Below are 16,088 nucleotides of genomic sequence, written 5' to 3'. Positions count from 1 at the left end.
TAAAGTGCGGCCGTCGTCGCGGTGGGTAAAACTCTGAAGATGCATGTACTACGTGCCATTGTTTGCGTGTTTTCCATCGGGTACATTTTTTTTGCCCGCGGAATATTCCCGCGTTATAATTTGTTACTAAAACAACGAATGCATCGGGGCTTCGGATGGAAACGAGGCCAATATACGCCCCATTAAGTGCACGCTACGTATCATAAATGGAATAATATATTAATTCATTGGAAAAAGTGTCGAATAAGACTCTGTCCATTAGAAGATTATATCTTTAATACTCGGTAGACAGGGCTCGAGTAAGAATGTCGTCGTTCTTAACAACAGAAAGGGAATTAGATTTTTAAGGAATTTTATATTTCCGCAGCTCATATGCTCGTGCCCTGTTTGAGAATAAAACTTTGGTTGAAGAGAGATCAAATGTAAATCAGAATAAAGTAACGCACTCCGCCAAGGTGTAAGTGCAATATTCGCATAATGCAGCAAGTATCGCGTGACAATGCGGTCACAATGAACGAATTTCGCGTCGCGCCGAAAGTATCGCATTTTGTAAGCCGAGTAGAATTTTCGCTTAATATACGCGGCACATTTCAGGACATGCTTGTGGCTCCGCAGTAATTGAATGGTGTTACGTAACAAGGAGTTGCCTTCGTAATATCGAATAGTCTCCATGATTCAACAAAATCACGGTTCCGACCGAAATCACTATGCGGTACGATAATGCATCGGGCGAAACTCCCGTGCGACAACTTTCGTCCATTTCTGCCGCAATTCTATTGAATTATACCGATTGTTCGGTGTTGTGGCCTGTTGCGTAAAGCTTTGCAATTCTGTGGCATCGGGTATACGGGAGGCATGTAACTGTCATTTTACGAGGATGCAGGAAAATATGTTGCATGCTGGTACTGCGGCGCAAAGTTTCTTTTTATCGAGTTTATTCTGTGTGCAATCATTACACATACCGATAGATACACTGTGTACATTGTACAAATTAAAGACTGATATTTCTACGGTCTCAAACAAACATTACATTTATATTTCAATTACTCCCTTGGAGAAATAAATGTTACAGCTATTACAAACATTGAAAGTGAAAGGCTGTTTATTACTTGTGTACATATGTGGATGTCTTTTAAATAAAGTTTTACGAAAATGTTTTACGGTGTGTTAAACGTATAGTTTATATCAGTGTGCCCATGCGAATATCGTAATAACTCACAGATATTTAACAGCAATTCCTTTAAACTGTATTTGAATCATATTTTATCTGTAATAACAAACTATGCCGAATAAATTTATTCCATTTTTGTTAGGCTCGAACCTACGCCAGTAATTAACGTCGAATGTTTAACCTAACGATACCTAGACGAGAATATAACGCGACGAGTGTCACGAGGCAAACGAAACGTTTTGCCCAGGTCGCTTACGAGATATATTAAAGATCAGATCGACAAACGTAATCAGACAGACGACGGATACTAATTAGCTCGTCGCAAATTTATTTAATTTCCAGCCACTACTCTTTTCGTGACGACGGATTCGAGGGGCGTTTGATCGATTCCTCGCTGCACATTTCGCGCATCTGACGTTTCTCGATGATTCGTATGCTTGAAGTATGATAGGAGTAGATAATAATAATTGTAATATGTACGATAAATGTATAATATCACTATCATGATCGTATTCAAATAAAAATACAAACTTATAAAACAAAACAGTATGGTCATGTTTTCATGAGCTCCACGAGTATGGTTGATCGATATTAGGTATTTTCGATCCATTCGGTGGCCTGAAGTTTGCCAACGATTGAGAACTTTCCCGCCATTCTCACTTCGGAACTCGATATCCGAAAACTGTTACAAACTAATTTTTAGTTTCAACCTTCGAAAATTCCAGGGTTCCAGTGGGACACTCGATAATCCCGAACTCTGGAATATTCCTCCAGATAAGAATAATGATATTCCTGGCTACAACAAAAATAATAATAATAATGATAATAACAAGAATATGATTAACACCAAATAGACCAAACTTGAAACTATCATCAAAACAACAAACTTTGCCCGTCGTGAGCCACAGTAACCTGCCAGGAACTTACATCCCTCCCCCCATTTTTTTACTCCTTCGTTTTTCCCTCGGTAGGCGACTTTCGCCGCAAATTGCGGTGTTCGACTATTTTTCCAAGAAGCCCGCGAGTAAGTCCTCGAACGTGCAAACATATAGGAAAGGGAGGCACCTAATGCAATCACGACGTAAATGGTCGCGAAAGGGGATTACCTTTCCCCGTCGCACTTTGACGTCGCATTAGAAGTCTCCGTCGAAGATCTCTACTCTTGCATTTTCAGGACGAACTCGTAGAAGGAAATACGTGTTGTTGGGACGTGTAAGTGTCGTCACCTAGATGCCACGACGACGAGCATAGATCCCCCGCGTAAACTGTACATCCCAGTGGCTTTATGAGTCGTCGTCAACGAGCTTGAATTTACAAGGTTGGCTCCCATTGCTCGCGAATTCGACGCCCAAGATGCCGGGGCGTCTTGGCGTCGTGAGGTCTTTCACGGGCATAAAAATTCCTCGGCGTTCCTCGTACGTCATTCCCGGGCATGCTCGAGGCAGCTTAACGCGGAAAGTTCGACTGCTAGTCTGCCAAGTCAATATATTCGTCCTTGCTGCCCCGTGGCTCGTTTCTTTTCTATCCGTTCCTACGGTCGTTTCACTCTCTGTTAGCGCATCCCCCTCGCGGCAGTTTCCAAGGAAATTCGTGGCTGGTTCGACTGGCGTATAAGTTTGTTTAAGTGTGTTGGAGGTACAGGTATTGGAGGATAACAGTGATCGAACTTTTCTTATTTTAGTTTCAATCGTGTTGGTAGATACTTTCGTGGAAGAATAGCTTGGTGTTTCGAATGTTTCAGGACTCGTAATGATTATTCTGGAGGGGTGGATTTACTTAGACACTTTGAATAGGAAAAGGTAATCGAAACAAATAGAATCTTTATGTGTATGATGTAGGTGATAGTTTTCTTTTGCAATGTAATGTCATAATACTATTACTATCAGTTTTTGTTGAAGAAGTACGTGGTATAAACTAAGGTCCAAAGTGTTTTCGTAGTAATTATTCTGAAAGGGTGGATTAGGCACTTTGAATAGGAAAAGGTAAATGAAACAAATAGAATTTCTATGTGTATGATGATGGTGATAGTTTTCTTTTGCAATGTAATGTCATATTACTATTACTACCAGTTTTTGTTGAACAAGTATAATACATGGTCTAAACTATCTTTTCTTCCAGTCCCTATTAGTCCACAAATTCTCTGAACCAACGTGAAACTCGTAAAATAAAAGGTCTCCAACAAGAGAAAGGCGAAAATTGAAAAGTCCCGTTCTACTTTGGAATTTGAAACTCCACAAACACAAGCAATTAGAGTGTACTCATTCGTATACCGTGGTCAGTTGATCCCCAAAGTATCTTTCCCTCCAATCTAACAATTCCCTCGAACCTAACAACGTACACCCACACACTCGATACCTAAATGTCCAAGATAAAGAACTCTCGCGAAGCTCCTCGTGTCCCGAACGTCGAAAGCAGAAGCGACCGTATAATTGTATGAAATTGAATAAATCCGTAGATGGGAGCGCAATCGAGTTACGATAAAATTCGCGCCCGTTGCGCGTTATCGGCTTTCGCAAATGCACTTTATTAGCGGAAGCTCGCGCGAAATCCCAGCGAGACTACTCTGAAAGGGGAATCGATGCAAGACGTGGATCATGAATTCGTTTTACACGGGGCAGGAGGGGGATTGGCGTCATCCAGAACGCTTAATAGACTTAGCCAGCCGTCGTTGGAAACGGGTTTGCAGTTCGCTCGAGTGGCGGATCCCGCGGTCCGCCCAAGTGATTTTTCATTTCATACATATTCAGACGGTCGTGAATTGGCCGAGCTACGACTCAATGTTTGTTCCGTTCTCGCTCTTCATTGCCGTGGACGTGCGCGACTATTACGTAAATTATAGCGACCATGCACTTCCATTTCGTGGCTCGCTCGTGTCGGCCGAGATAATCTTATTCGGTTTACGTAAGCGGCTAATTTGAATAACTGAGGGCGCACGCGAAAATCGAGCTGAATTAGCGGAGTCACAAATTCGTCGCCGCTGTCTCTGTGCTCGTTGCGACGCTTAAACCGTGGAAATTTTGTAGCGACCTCGCGGGAAAACGGTTAGAAATAAACGTACGTTGATGAATGAACTGTCCTTGTTTGGGTTGAGTAACGAAATCGGAGGATTTGTTCTAAATAAACTGAATTTCTTCGGAATTATTTTGATTAATTTTTCGAAGAAGGAAAAAATATTACAAACATTATCGATGGAAAAATAAAATACGAGTATATTACAGTCTTTAATAACACTTGATTTGTTCTCCAAGTTCTAAACATAGACAAGAGATTTTGATACTTGAGAGGACGTAATTAAGATAACTGCAAAGTAGCTCGACAGGACTCCGCCCCTATTTCGAATGAAAGCTCGTTTTCATCAAACCAGTATCTAATATTAACGAATCGGCACGAAAACGTTTTGAAAGCATAATTGCAACCTGGAGACTCTCTGTTTCCTCATAATCCTGATTTCAACCATTTCTTTAAATTTTTGTGGACTGGTCAATCTCTCATAACAATTAAAGAGCAACTTTCAATGGTGCACTGGGAATGTAATGTTTATTCCTGGAATATTTTCAAATATTTCAAAGGTAAAATTCAAATTTTTTTTACCGAAACGCGGTTGGAATCCTGTCGCGACAAATTCCTTTTGTCAATATTTATTGCGGGTTTATCTCTTTTACAAACATTTAAAATGTACCTCTTAATGTTACCGGTGAAATATGATACCTTTTAACACCGAAATATTTTCAAATACCTCACATTTATGAACTTTTCAACTCCCGTTATGGGTCGACCTCCTGATTTTATGGACCCTTTCAAAAATTGCTTCAACAATAAAACTATAATTAAGTTGATTGTAACATAATGAACTTGGTTATCCTTCTACAAAATTCATTTATTTTCATTTTAAATGCAATCACATCTAATAATTAAAGTAGTTTTCCTATTAAGAACAATATGTTATTATAAGCATCGAAATTGCCGCCTTGCACAGGACAATTGAATTCGCAGCATCCATAGATTTCACGAATCTCCATATTTGATAAAGGCTATTCGACGTCTAATAATTTCGTTTCGTGAAAACGGGTCACGACTGGGAGTAAAGTATAAGAAGCGGCAGCCTGTAGGATAATACGTAACTGCGAATGGAAGGACATTGTTGACACTTGCGCTTCCTGTTCTTATCTTCAGATTCTCGCGGCGTTCTTCTGTTTCCATTTAGTTGGACGCTTTGTCGTTCCCGAGAAAGTCGGTTTTACAGGTAAAGGACAAAGGTGCTTTTCTCAGGTAAGTGCCTCCTTCGAAGAGAAGACATTCGCGCCGAGGTCGTAGACTCTCGTCCCTTGCGAAAGCGTACCCGCCCTTCGTACGAGTTTTCTCGCGCTTCCTTTATTTTCCCATTCCCCTCCTGCATCCCACTCGACGATGCTGAAATCGCTTTTTCCTTTCACGATCCCCCCACCTCTTCATCCAATGAATTACTTGTCGGAGGAAGGAGCAGCGAGGTAACACGTGATATTTTCCTGGATCGCGTCGGGATGTTCCGAGGCATTGATTTGGAAATATTTTCGAAGACGCGAGAATCTCTGCAACATATATTTATACATGAAAAAGGTTTGCTACGTTTAACGATAGAAAATTAAATTAATAAATTCTGTAGTCAGACAAAGATAGTGTGAATCAATTTGAAGACGTTTGCACGTGATATATCGACTCTGAAGTTTTAACATTCAGGAAATCTATTTTATTTAAAATATTGACAAGCAGACATTTTGTTTACATTTCAGTAAGATTCTATTGTACCCTCGTGGCTTTCCATTTAAGATATTGAAGGCCACAGAGACCGTCACTCTTTTACATTTTAATAAGTTTCCTCACATTTTTCAGTCCTGACCTTTTTCTGAAAAAATACAGTGTGACTCGTTTATGGAGCCTGGTCGAGGGTCCTTGGTCCAGGCGGCCTCCACTCTCCCGATGCGCAACAATCCGTCAAATTTCATGCTTTCGTTCGCTAAACCTGTCCGTGGGAAACAATTACGCGGATCAACGAGTCCCACGGCCACTCGTGCCACCGGGAGATTTCCAGTTTGCTCATCAACCACAAATGGTGCAAGGATTTGCAGGATTCGCAGCCGCGCATTTGCGTAATCCTTACCCGTCGGCTACTCCGTCCCTTTGGCAACGGACGGGGCCAAAGGAGTGCGAAACTTCGCGGTCTGGTATTCGAATTGGATCACATTTACCGTCTGCACCGAGAGCACATGGGTAATAACCTTGAAGGACTTGTAAGCCCGAGCGGATGCCCCCTTTAGACATTAGAGCGTACACTTGGCAATATGAATCAACTTAATTTGCAATGGAAATCTATGCATATCGGTAAATTAATATTTTAACAAAACAACATCAAAGAAAAATCGAAAAGAAATTCTCTTATCGTATGTGAATGTAATACTTTAATTAGATCACAATTTTATTATCATTATTCTAATTATAAATACGAACGAGCATCGGAAGAAATTCTCTTATTGTAGGTGAATTGAATCCTTTAATTAGATCACGAGCTTTTTGGATATTGAAATTATTTTAACGCTACATATTATTGATGTAATTTATTTTACAATTCAAATACGATTACTCTAATTACATCGACTAATTTTGCAATTTGCAATCGAACTACAGCTCCCGACTCGATAAGCAAGAAGTCGTCGAAACGTGAATATTGTCCCGCAGAATCGTCGCGAGTCGAGACAGATGCCTTTAGTATCAAAGCTGGGAAGAATGATAGAGGGACAGATAGATGAAGGAACGAGCGCTCCGTGTTTTCATAAAAATTTCACGCTTCCACGCGCCGCGGGATCGGATCTACGAGGAGCTTAGTGCACAAAGGCAAAGAAGATTCATTAAAATTCAGTCCGCGCTACCGAACGACCCCGACGTCGGAATTACCCTTTCCTCTTCAACAGCCTAGGAAGCTTTTCTTTCGCCTCGCAGCGACGGTTAAGCCTTTCGAGGAACAACCTGCACCCAGGTTATATCCGCGCGAATGCAGCCGCCTGCTACCAATTTATAAGAAACCGAATCGGATCTGTTCGTTTTCATGTCTCTCGGCGAGGCGCGAATCTTTTGTTCCAAAGTTGGGCGTTCTTTATTCGAATAACAGACGGCGAACAGTGCGTGGAATAACTGATTATTCAAAGGGAACTGTGTTTTTTTGTATAATTTTAATATTATTTTATTTATAATCAAACTCTTCGTGAGAATTTGAAGGTAGAGAATGAGAGTACCTCGTTTGACGTATTTGAAATTGTTGATTATGTGGGAACACACGACAGAAATATTATTTTATGTTTATCAGAATGTATAACCCAAGTGCATACATGTATGTTTAAACTAATATTGAATTCATTATATTTCAATCTTTCAAGAATAAATATTAATAGGCATTTAGCCGTCAGTTACTTGATATTATGAATAATTGATTTTCAATATATGATAATAAAATTAGTTTATTCATGCTGTGTCTGATTATTGTATCCTTTACAATAGCTTTGGAGTCCTATCTCCAAACAGCCAAAAAACCATCCTAAATTTAATTTATGATCTACTCACGTACCTGTTCGCAATATTTTCAAAGTTGTATGAAGTGTGCACCCCTGTGAGGAGTTTGTGTAGTAAAATCAACAAAAGATTCCCCCACACTTGAGCCAGGACTGGGTAGGATGGGAATCAATGGGCAATGCGTGTCAGAGGGATCATGGTTGCGGGTGTCGGTCCGTAGGACGATGTCGTGGGATCTGGGATGTTTCAATGTGTATCGGAAATTTCACGGACGCGCGCCGACGCGGCCTGCTAACCGTTTGGCGTCCGCTGCGTTCGAAGAACACGAGCTTTGCCAGGGGAATCGATAAATTAATGCGCAAAGAGAATGGGTCACTAGGCGCGGGGGAAACTGGCTGACAATTGGGCCATTTGTTACGCGTGGATTAAGGCCTGGCCCAGTTTGGGCTGATTCTGTCTGGGTCACGGTAGCCGTGATTTCCTCGGGAAAGTAAAACCGCTCTTTCACCTAAACCGATTCAACTAGGACTGAATCTTCAGCAAACTGATTATTGTGGGTCTGATTACTTCGAGAATTGTATCTTGATATCCATGACCTCAATTTTAACCCTTCGCTGTCCTGTGTCGAGTGCCACTTGACAGAACTATACTGGAATCCGAAAATCTGGACTGCAAAGTGTTAAGCGATAAGACCATTTCGTTTTCTGTAGTCCATACGAGGATTCATTTTTGGAAGTAATTGGTGTAATTGTTTTATTTTAATTTATTTGGAAGGATACATCTGGTGTACTGCAAATTAATGTATTTTTTACAAAGCAAATTAGTTGTCAGATATGGTATAATAATTCTGAAAATCTACAAAATATTCTAATATGTTTACTAAATTTAAAATATACATCTGTTATACATATACAGTCAATCCCATTAATATTCGTACCTTCTATATCTATTGAAGAAAGTCTAATTTAAGTCGTAGGTTTGATGTTAGAAAATAAATTTTTCGTTATAATAATATACATGTATAATGTTTATTCACGTACATATTTATAACGAAACATTTACTTGGAAACATCGAACCTGTTCATTTAATTGAGACGAATTCTCGTAATAGACACAGAGGCTACGAATATTTATGGGACTAGCTGTGTATTAATATTTAATACATATTTTAAATTGTATATTTATACGAACTTGCGAATGTAGAGGATCGGTTAAATAACTGTGTACCATATTCCATTAAATTGCGGCGGGTGATTCTGGGAGTCGTGATGTTTGAATTTATGATAACGATTCATCGTATCCCTCGATGCGCGATTGGTGCGCACACGTGCATACATCATCGACTGTTCGATGTCCGTCTATGTATTGAAAATTTACGAGTGTGTTTCGATGAACGAGCCACGCCATTCACGGAAACGGTGCTCTGGAAGTGGAAGAATGAGGGAGGGGTTGGTATAATAAATTATGCAGAAAGAGAATTGGCTGTCGAGACGGGAAAATTGGTCGACGATAAGTGTCTTGCAGTACTCACCGTTGAATACCTGATTCCGTACCAACGAATACTAGTCGATGCTCGACTTGAAATTTTTACTGCTGACTCCGCTTGATTAAAAAGATGAAAGAGGTAAATTGTGAAGTAAACAGTTAAATGGCATCGCTCGGAAATCTAAAAATTAGTACTTGAGGTTATTAACCCCTCCATTACGGGACGATTTTTGTTGGAAATTTTAATGGACGTGTCACTCGAATTATTGAATTTTTAAACAAATATCACATTGTAGAGAATGATGATAGGAACATGATAGGACATGAGAAGTATTAAAATGTCCCGTTCGCTGCACTTTTTGAAAAATCTTAAATTTAAGTGTCAAAGCACTTGGCATAGTCATAACTTGTTATATATATAATAATTTCTCTCCTTGATACACATCATTGCCAAGACCCAATAATAATTGTCTCACTAGGAGTTGTTTCGAAGTTCCCTCGAATTTATCTTTTATTTATCACGGACGATATCTACACAGTGTGCACGATATTCAAAGAATATTCGCTTCCAATCCAGGTTAAACGTCCCTTTATTCTGGCGGGAAATGTCGAGCGAGAGGTGGCCGTGGAATCGTAGGTTGCGCGAACGGAAAAATCATCGAGATTCCAGCGGCTGGAATGGAAACTTGTCTACTGGAGCCGAATTAATGAAAATTTTGTTCTCGTCCGTCGGTGCCCGCATAAAATTCCCGGCGTCGTTGGTTCCGGTCGCATTCACCGATTTCGTTCTGTTCGGTCCCCGCGATCGCCAACAAGTTACCCTTGCTGCCACCCGTTCTCTCGCTGGCTGGGAACTCGAGAATTATACACTCACTGACATTGTAACCGTGTGTTTGCAGTTTGCGCGTGAAAACGCCCTCGAGCTACTCCACGGCGCTGGAAAAGCGCGCGTCAGGTGCTTTTATTTCCGTCAGTTTTATTTCACCCTGTCTTACTTATTCCACGGCATCGTCGTGTCTAGCTGCCGCTACGTGACACCTTTTTCTAACCAGACTCTATCATACGCGACGATGAAAATACGTTTTTCCGCGCTGGAACTCACTGAAACATTCAACATGCGCTGTTTAAGGGGGAACTGCAACCTCTGAGTGGCGGGGAAAAAAAATAATAATAGTTGGTGGTTTTTTTTTCGAGGACGACACGGTGTATGTAATGTGGATGTTTTCTGTATATGCCTTCGTTTCTGGAGTTTGGATACTTGCTTGTGGTGGATGGAAAGTGCAAATTAATATAAGCAATTCTATTACGTTATGTTATATTTGTTTACTTTCTATTTTGTCCGAATAGATCGAATTGCTTAAAAACAAATAACATGCATACATTTCTTAAAAGGTGGAAAGGTTGTGGAACAAAATGGTAGCTATGTTGTTTAATATATCAAAATACAAATGTGTCTTCGAATTTCTCGAAAAAATTGGCACGAACTTTCTGGACAAATCAATATTATTTTCAGTCTAGATGCAAGAAAGGTGATTCATCACTATTGTCAGCAACTAAATATCAATATCTAGCTATTCATGTCAATAAATTAATTACAACCGATTTCACTGTATCTGCAAATATGTATATAAATTTCATTCACACCGTTTCTTTTCTCGTTCTAAATTTCAAGAACTTCTTCAAACTATCCATATACTATACAAAACTTCACTACAACCCAATATGTATTTCATAAAAACATTGAAGAGAACTACGAATTTCTTAATTTGATATTGTCACCACTATTTGAAGAGCTAGGTACCAGTTCATCAACAACCAACCATCGCGGTAAACGTTTTCTCAGGAACCACGTCGTGCTCTAAAGACTCACACTGTCACGTTATTTTAACAGAAAAGCGATACCCTGTTCCCTTCCGTCGTTTCTCGCGCAATTCCTTCGCGGCAAAACCGACCAATAATGGCAACGTCTCACGTGGAAACTCGACGAAGCAATCTCGGTACAACAGTAGCCGCTTTCGACACTAGCACTCTATCGAGCAGTGACTCGGTGGGATTTAAAACGAGCCCAGAATGGATGGAAACATTCCATGGAAAATTGCTCCCCGTGTCGCGGAGCAGTCTCGAGCGTTACCTCATTATCTTCTTGCCCCCTTTCCAGTCGATGACGCGTCGAAGCACAACTTCTAATCCGTCACGATATCGTTATTATGGTGCCAACGTCAGAACTACACCCTACTTTAAGGGGTGATTATAATCCCTGGATTTTAGAGTCATCAAGTCACTCATAAATGAAACTACGTACTTTCTCATATTTCTCTTTGCTTAATTTCCATTTCTTTCATTTCACTAATCTCACTTTACACTGTACACTTTACACTTTTGCACTTTACACTTTACACTTTTTATATCTGAAGATCTTATTCCAAGTTCGCAGCCATTAGCTCTCGGTATTATTCGTGACGAACAATCCTTCGTCGCGAATAATACCGATTACCAGGTCTCACCACGTGGAGGTTGCTGTGACTGGAGACCCGGAGATAGAAGGAATCAAAGTTCCTTCGATCTCCCTCTACATAGAGTATACATAGATACATGCATACTATACATAGAATCAACGAGCTTAATACTAAGTACGTAACTATGAAAAATCAAAGGAAAACAAAATTCCCTTCGATTTCCAAAGTCTATGTCTGACTCTGCCAAACAATTATTCGAACTAAGAGGGTGAAGTTAAATTGAGATCGCGACGCGACGCGACCATGAAACTGAACCCACTGAGTCGCGGACGCGCGAGATCCATACCGACCGAAGGATCGTCGAAGAATGAAACCGCACCGTTCGTATACCTGTGTCGAGGGTCGCGGCTCGCTTGTGTCTGTCGATGTAAAGAAGGGGAAGGGCAAACAACAACCGCGTGACGGTTGATAAAGGCTCAATCGAGAAAATAATTCGCGAAATATTAATATCACAGCACAATTTACAATGCCGTTGAAAAGTTTTTCCCATCACCTCACCATACCACTCGTGTACAATGACGCGTCTAACACCGTGTAGACTTCTAATCCGTCACAAGCCAGTCGTTACAGTGTCAACGTTAGAGACGCAAGCCTCTTGGTTTAGACGGCGGTTATATTCAGGTTGTACGCGACGGTTTGCGCGTTGCATTTTAATGAACTCACCGTTCCATCTTGTTTTCCAGCGGTGTGAGTCCCTACGGCTGAAGGGCGGCACAGGCTCCCGCGGGGGGCGGCTGTGGCGGCGGTGGCGAAGGGGGGAGAGACGGTGGGGCGGACCGGAACCGGAAATGGCTGCGAGGTGGCTCCTGCTGGCGCTCCTCGCCGCCCACGCCGCGGCTCTTCCTGATATCATTAGGATAGGTGAGTATCTTTCCAGTATCTTTTCCACGGTTTAAAGGGCGTCCGCCTCTTCCCCGCATCCGGTTCCTTACCCTCGTTGGTCCTGGTAAATGACGACGTAGCCATGAAATTCTGATCGATATGTCCTTCGATGGATATGGGATCTAAGCGTGGTTGGAATAGCGATAGGAAATCCCAATTAGATTACCAAAAGAGTATAATATAGTTAAATTTGGAGTATAGTTTTAAATTAACAGAGGTAACTTCAGAGTAGTTATTTTTATCGAGTATTAAAAGTAATTAACAGAGTTAAATTGAAGAGCATGTGATCTAGATCGTTGTTATTTTGGTCCATAAAAGAATTTAGCTATTAAAATAGCATAGTTAGTCTTTAATAGATTATACAGTAGTTATCCGCGAACCCGTAAGAGAAACTGAAAAAAGGTTTCACTCAAAGTTTCGTCGATTTTTTATATCATATGAAATATAACGAAAAAAAATTGTCTACCTAGATTGACATTCCTATAAAACGTATTTCGATTTCGTACCAAGTTTTTTTATTTATTCCTCTTCGAAACGTATATTTGTATATCCGCAGACTGTTTGCGGTGTTTCGAATTGCTGTCAGGATATCAATCGAATGACGAATACCGGCGAGAGTGGAAGAAAAAAGTTGTTTCCGCAGTTTTGTGAAATTGTAACAAAAATTTGGATCGCTCAACAGTAAACGAACATGTGGCGCGTGTCTGTAAACGAAGCGTTTGGACCGTTTGACCTGATATATTTGGCCGATACTGTGGTACGTTGGAACCAAATATCATCAATCTGATCGCCATAGTAATCGCTAACTCGCGCGAAGGCATAGGTCATATTTCGATCCATCGACCCGCAAGCGATACTATACCGGCATTGTGCCAGATAACAAATGTTGGTGATTCGATAGCAAGATAGGTCTGGAAGAAGAACTCTATCAGAAAATACTATAATTAACACCGAGAAATATGCTTATCTATCATATCATCACATACGTGCTGGTATAGTAGACTTAAACAAACTTAAACAAAAATACGTATGATTCCTTTTATTACTAAAAATGTTCAGCATACGTTCTCTATTCATTTGACGAATTAAATATAGCAGTGCAATCAACGCTATACGTTCAGAACCAGAATATTATTTTCAATTGATTTTTCACATAATGGACAATTTCATTAGCTTCCCCTGTATTGCATTCAATATATTACTATAAAATTGTATCAGTACTCAATATAGCAGTTACGCAAACGAAACATTTCGAAAACCGGTTTGCTTCGATCGTGCTTACATTCGTCGTTTAAAAATACGGAATTGTTATACTGAAACATTTTTCCCACATGTGGTAGTTGTCGAGATATAGCAGGAAATAACTAACTAGCAGGAAATTTCACCTCCAATTTGAGGGGTATTTTTTCTCTGTCAATATTGGACGTTTGCCGTTAAAAAAAATATGTCTCGAATATTTTTATTGGAACTACTTCTAGCAAAAATTTCATTAAAATAGGATGTCGGAATATCGAAACGTTTCCTTTACTCAAATATGGTGGATACTCTTCATTTTTAGTTCTACTTCGTTCCCAATGTAAACATTTCAATTTCCTTCCGTACTAATTCTCTCGAAATCGTTCGCACTGTAATCACAGCCTTAGAGACACCGATTATACGCGTTTGGGGGGAGAGAGCTATAAGGGGAATTACGTAATCTCCTGAATAGGGCAGAGCTTGATAAGCAGTGATAACAGAATAATATCATTAAACGGAATTAAGTCGATGAGCGCTCATTGAATATTATTGAAACTGAGCGTGGCCTTTCACGATGTGAATGGAATTCCTTGCTCGTCGAGTTTTTATCGTTTGCGATAACGCCGTCGCCCCGTGCACCCCCGTGCTTTCAATATCTAATAGAATTTACACGATTCTTCGTTCCATCGCGGATTATTATTTTATCAGGCGTAAATCGCGAAAGTCTGTATTGAATATCGCGCGGGACAATTTTCCTCGTATTAAAATGTTAATAAATTTTGCGAGAGCAGATTGGAAATATTTTGAAGTAATTATTTTTCTATTACGCTTCACGCCTGGAATTGCTTCGATATAAAGCTGAAGGACGACATAGAGACTGGTTATTAATGTTGCTTGTTGTTCAACTCAATTTTTCAAATGATTGATGAATATATATAGATGAAGGTACATTTCATTTTGTATCGAAATGTTTCGATTAATTCTGGAAATTCTAGTCTTTTCAATAGGAAGGCACTTCTGTTCTTTAAATTAATGATAATACACATGTGAAGAAGGTTCTACTGTTGGAAAATGATAATAAAACATTGGATTTTAATTACAATTATTAAGTTTACTTTGAAAATAATAAAAAAATTTAAGGGATAGTTTCTACGGAAGAAGATCAGAGACGGAATTTTTTCAACCACATATGCTTGTGTAGTTGTAATTCAATTACTAAAATATAAAGTCTTAATAATTGACAGAATCATTGAAAGGATTACTATTGTAATTCCAACGCCACTAGTGTGAACACCGCTCAAAATGGCACGTGTAATTGCAGCGTCGTCGCGCAAGTAGTAACAGCCATGCTTAGTCAGACAAGCGTGGTCACAAGCAGTACGTCCGTTCTTGGAATTTAGGGTATGCTGGCAATGTAGTATATGCTTAAACATCTTGTCAAAGCGATGCGTCACGGTCGCCTCAGGTGTAAATAACGCTTATTTGCAGTTCAACATAGTAAATCAGACACGGGGTTTCCATGCAGATGGAAATCAAACACTTTCGAGTACTAAAAAGTATTTCTGAACGTGTATTTTTTGGAAATCTGGCCTGAAAAATTAAACACCAAATAAGGAATAGTTAAAACCCATACTTAATAGAGAAAATATCAATTGTCAAATCCCTGCTGACCAAAGAAATATTAATAATTTATGTTTGTATCTCTATGTATGTTTGTGTCAATTATCAATTTTTTTAACAAAAGAAACATTTCCTTTGCATTACCGAAGAATATTAATAAATATCCATTAAAATGAACTAAATTTGCATTAGCAATTCTTAAAATTGTTTAAATACCAGAAGTATGTCATATATACAACTACAATGGATACTTTTGCGAGTACCTGTACGCCAGTAGCGTCATTCTGCCTGAAAAAAACGCTATTCTTTTTCACTGTACATCGCTCGAACAATGTCACGGTGATACCGAGAGTGGAACGACGGTTTTGTATCAATTGTCAATAATCTCCCAACGTTTCCTACTGACTGCGCCACCGAAATTAAAGGTAGGCGTCGTTCGTGCAGCCTTGTCCCGCTGTTATTCGGTACAATTCGCCGGAAATTTCTCACGTCAGTAATTAAACCGATGTTTTGTGCGCGACGATAGCCGGACATGCAGCCCGACGTATCGAAGCGGTATCAATTTGCCGTTTTTGTTTAGCTGTCGAGAATCGTCCGGCGAAGCCGCTCGGCACGAAATAATTCATTAACAACAATGA

At 39.9% G+C, this 16,088-nt stretch overlaps 1 protein-coding gene across 7 annotated transcripts in view; it reads left to right on the top strand.

Moving 5' to 3' along the window:
* Positions 1 to 16,088, top strand: part of LOC128884216 (glutamate receptor ionotropic, kainate 2) — a 275,987-nt gene that overhangs the window by 86,886 nt on the left and 173,013 nt on the right. For all 7 annotated transcript variants that reach the window (XM_054137446.1, XM_054137435.1, XM_054137454.1 and 4 more), the window contains exon 2: positions 12,396 to 12,573. In XM_054137446.1, the coding sequence (XP_053993421.1) occupies positions 12,501 to 12,573 (73 nt within the window). In that variant the 5' untranslated portion in view covers positions 12,396 to 12,500. The remainder of the gene's footprint in view (positions 1 to 12,395; positions 12,574 to 16,088) is intronic.

The sequence above is a fragment of the Hylaeus volcanicus genome, chromosome 1, assembly GCF_026283585.1.
Source record: "Hylaeus volcanicus isolate JK05 chromosome 1, UHH_iyHylVolc1.0_haploid, whole genome shotgun sequence".
Classification (NCBI taxonomy): domain Eukaryota; kingdom Metazoa; phylum Arthropoda; class Insecta; order Hymenoptera; family Colletidae; genus Hylaeus; species Hylaeus volcanicus.
Note: the sequence above shows the minus strand (reverse complement) of the source record. Positions and strands in the feature narration are given on the sequence as shown.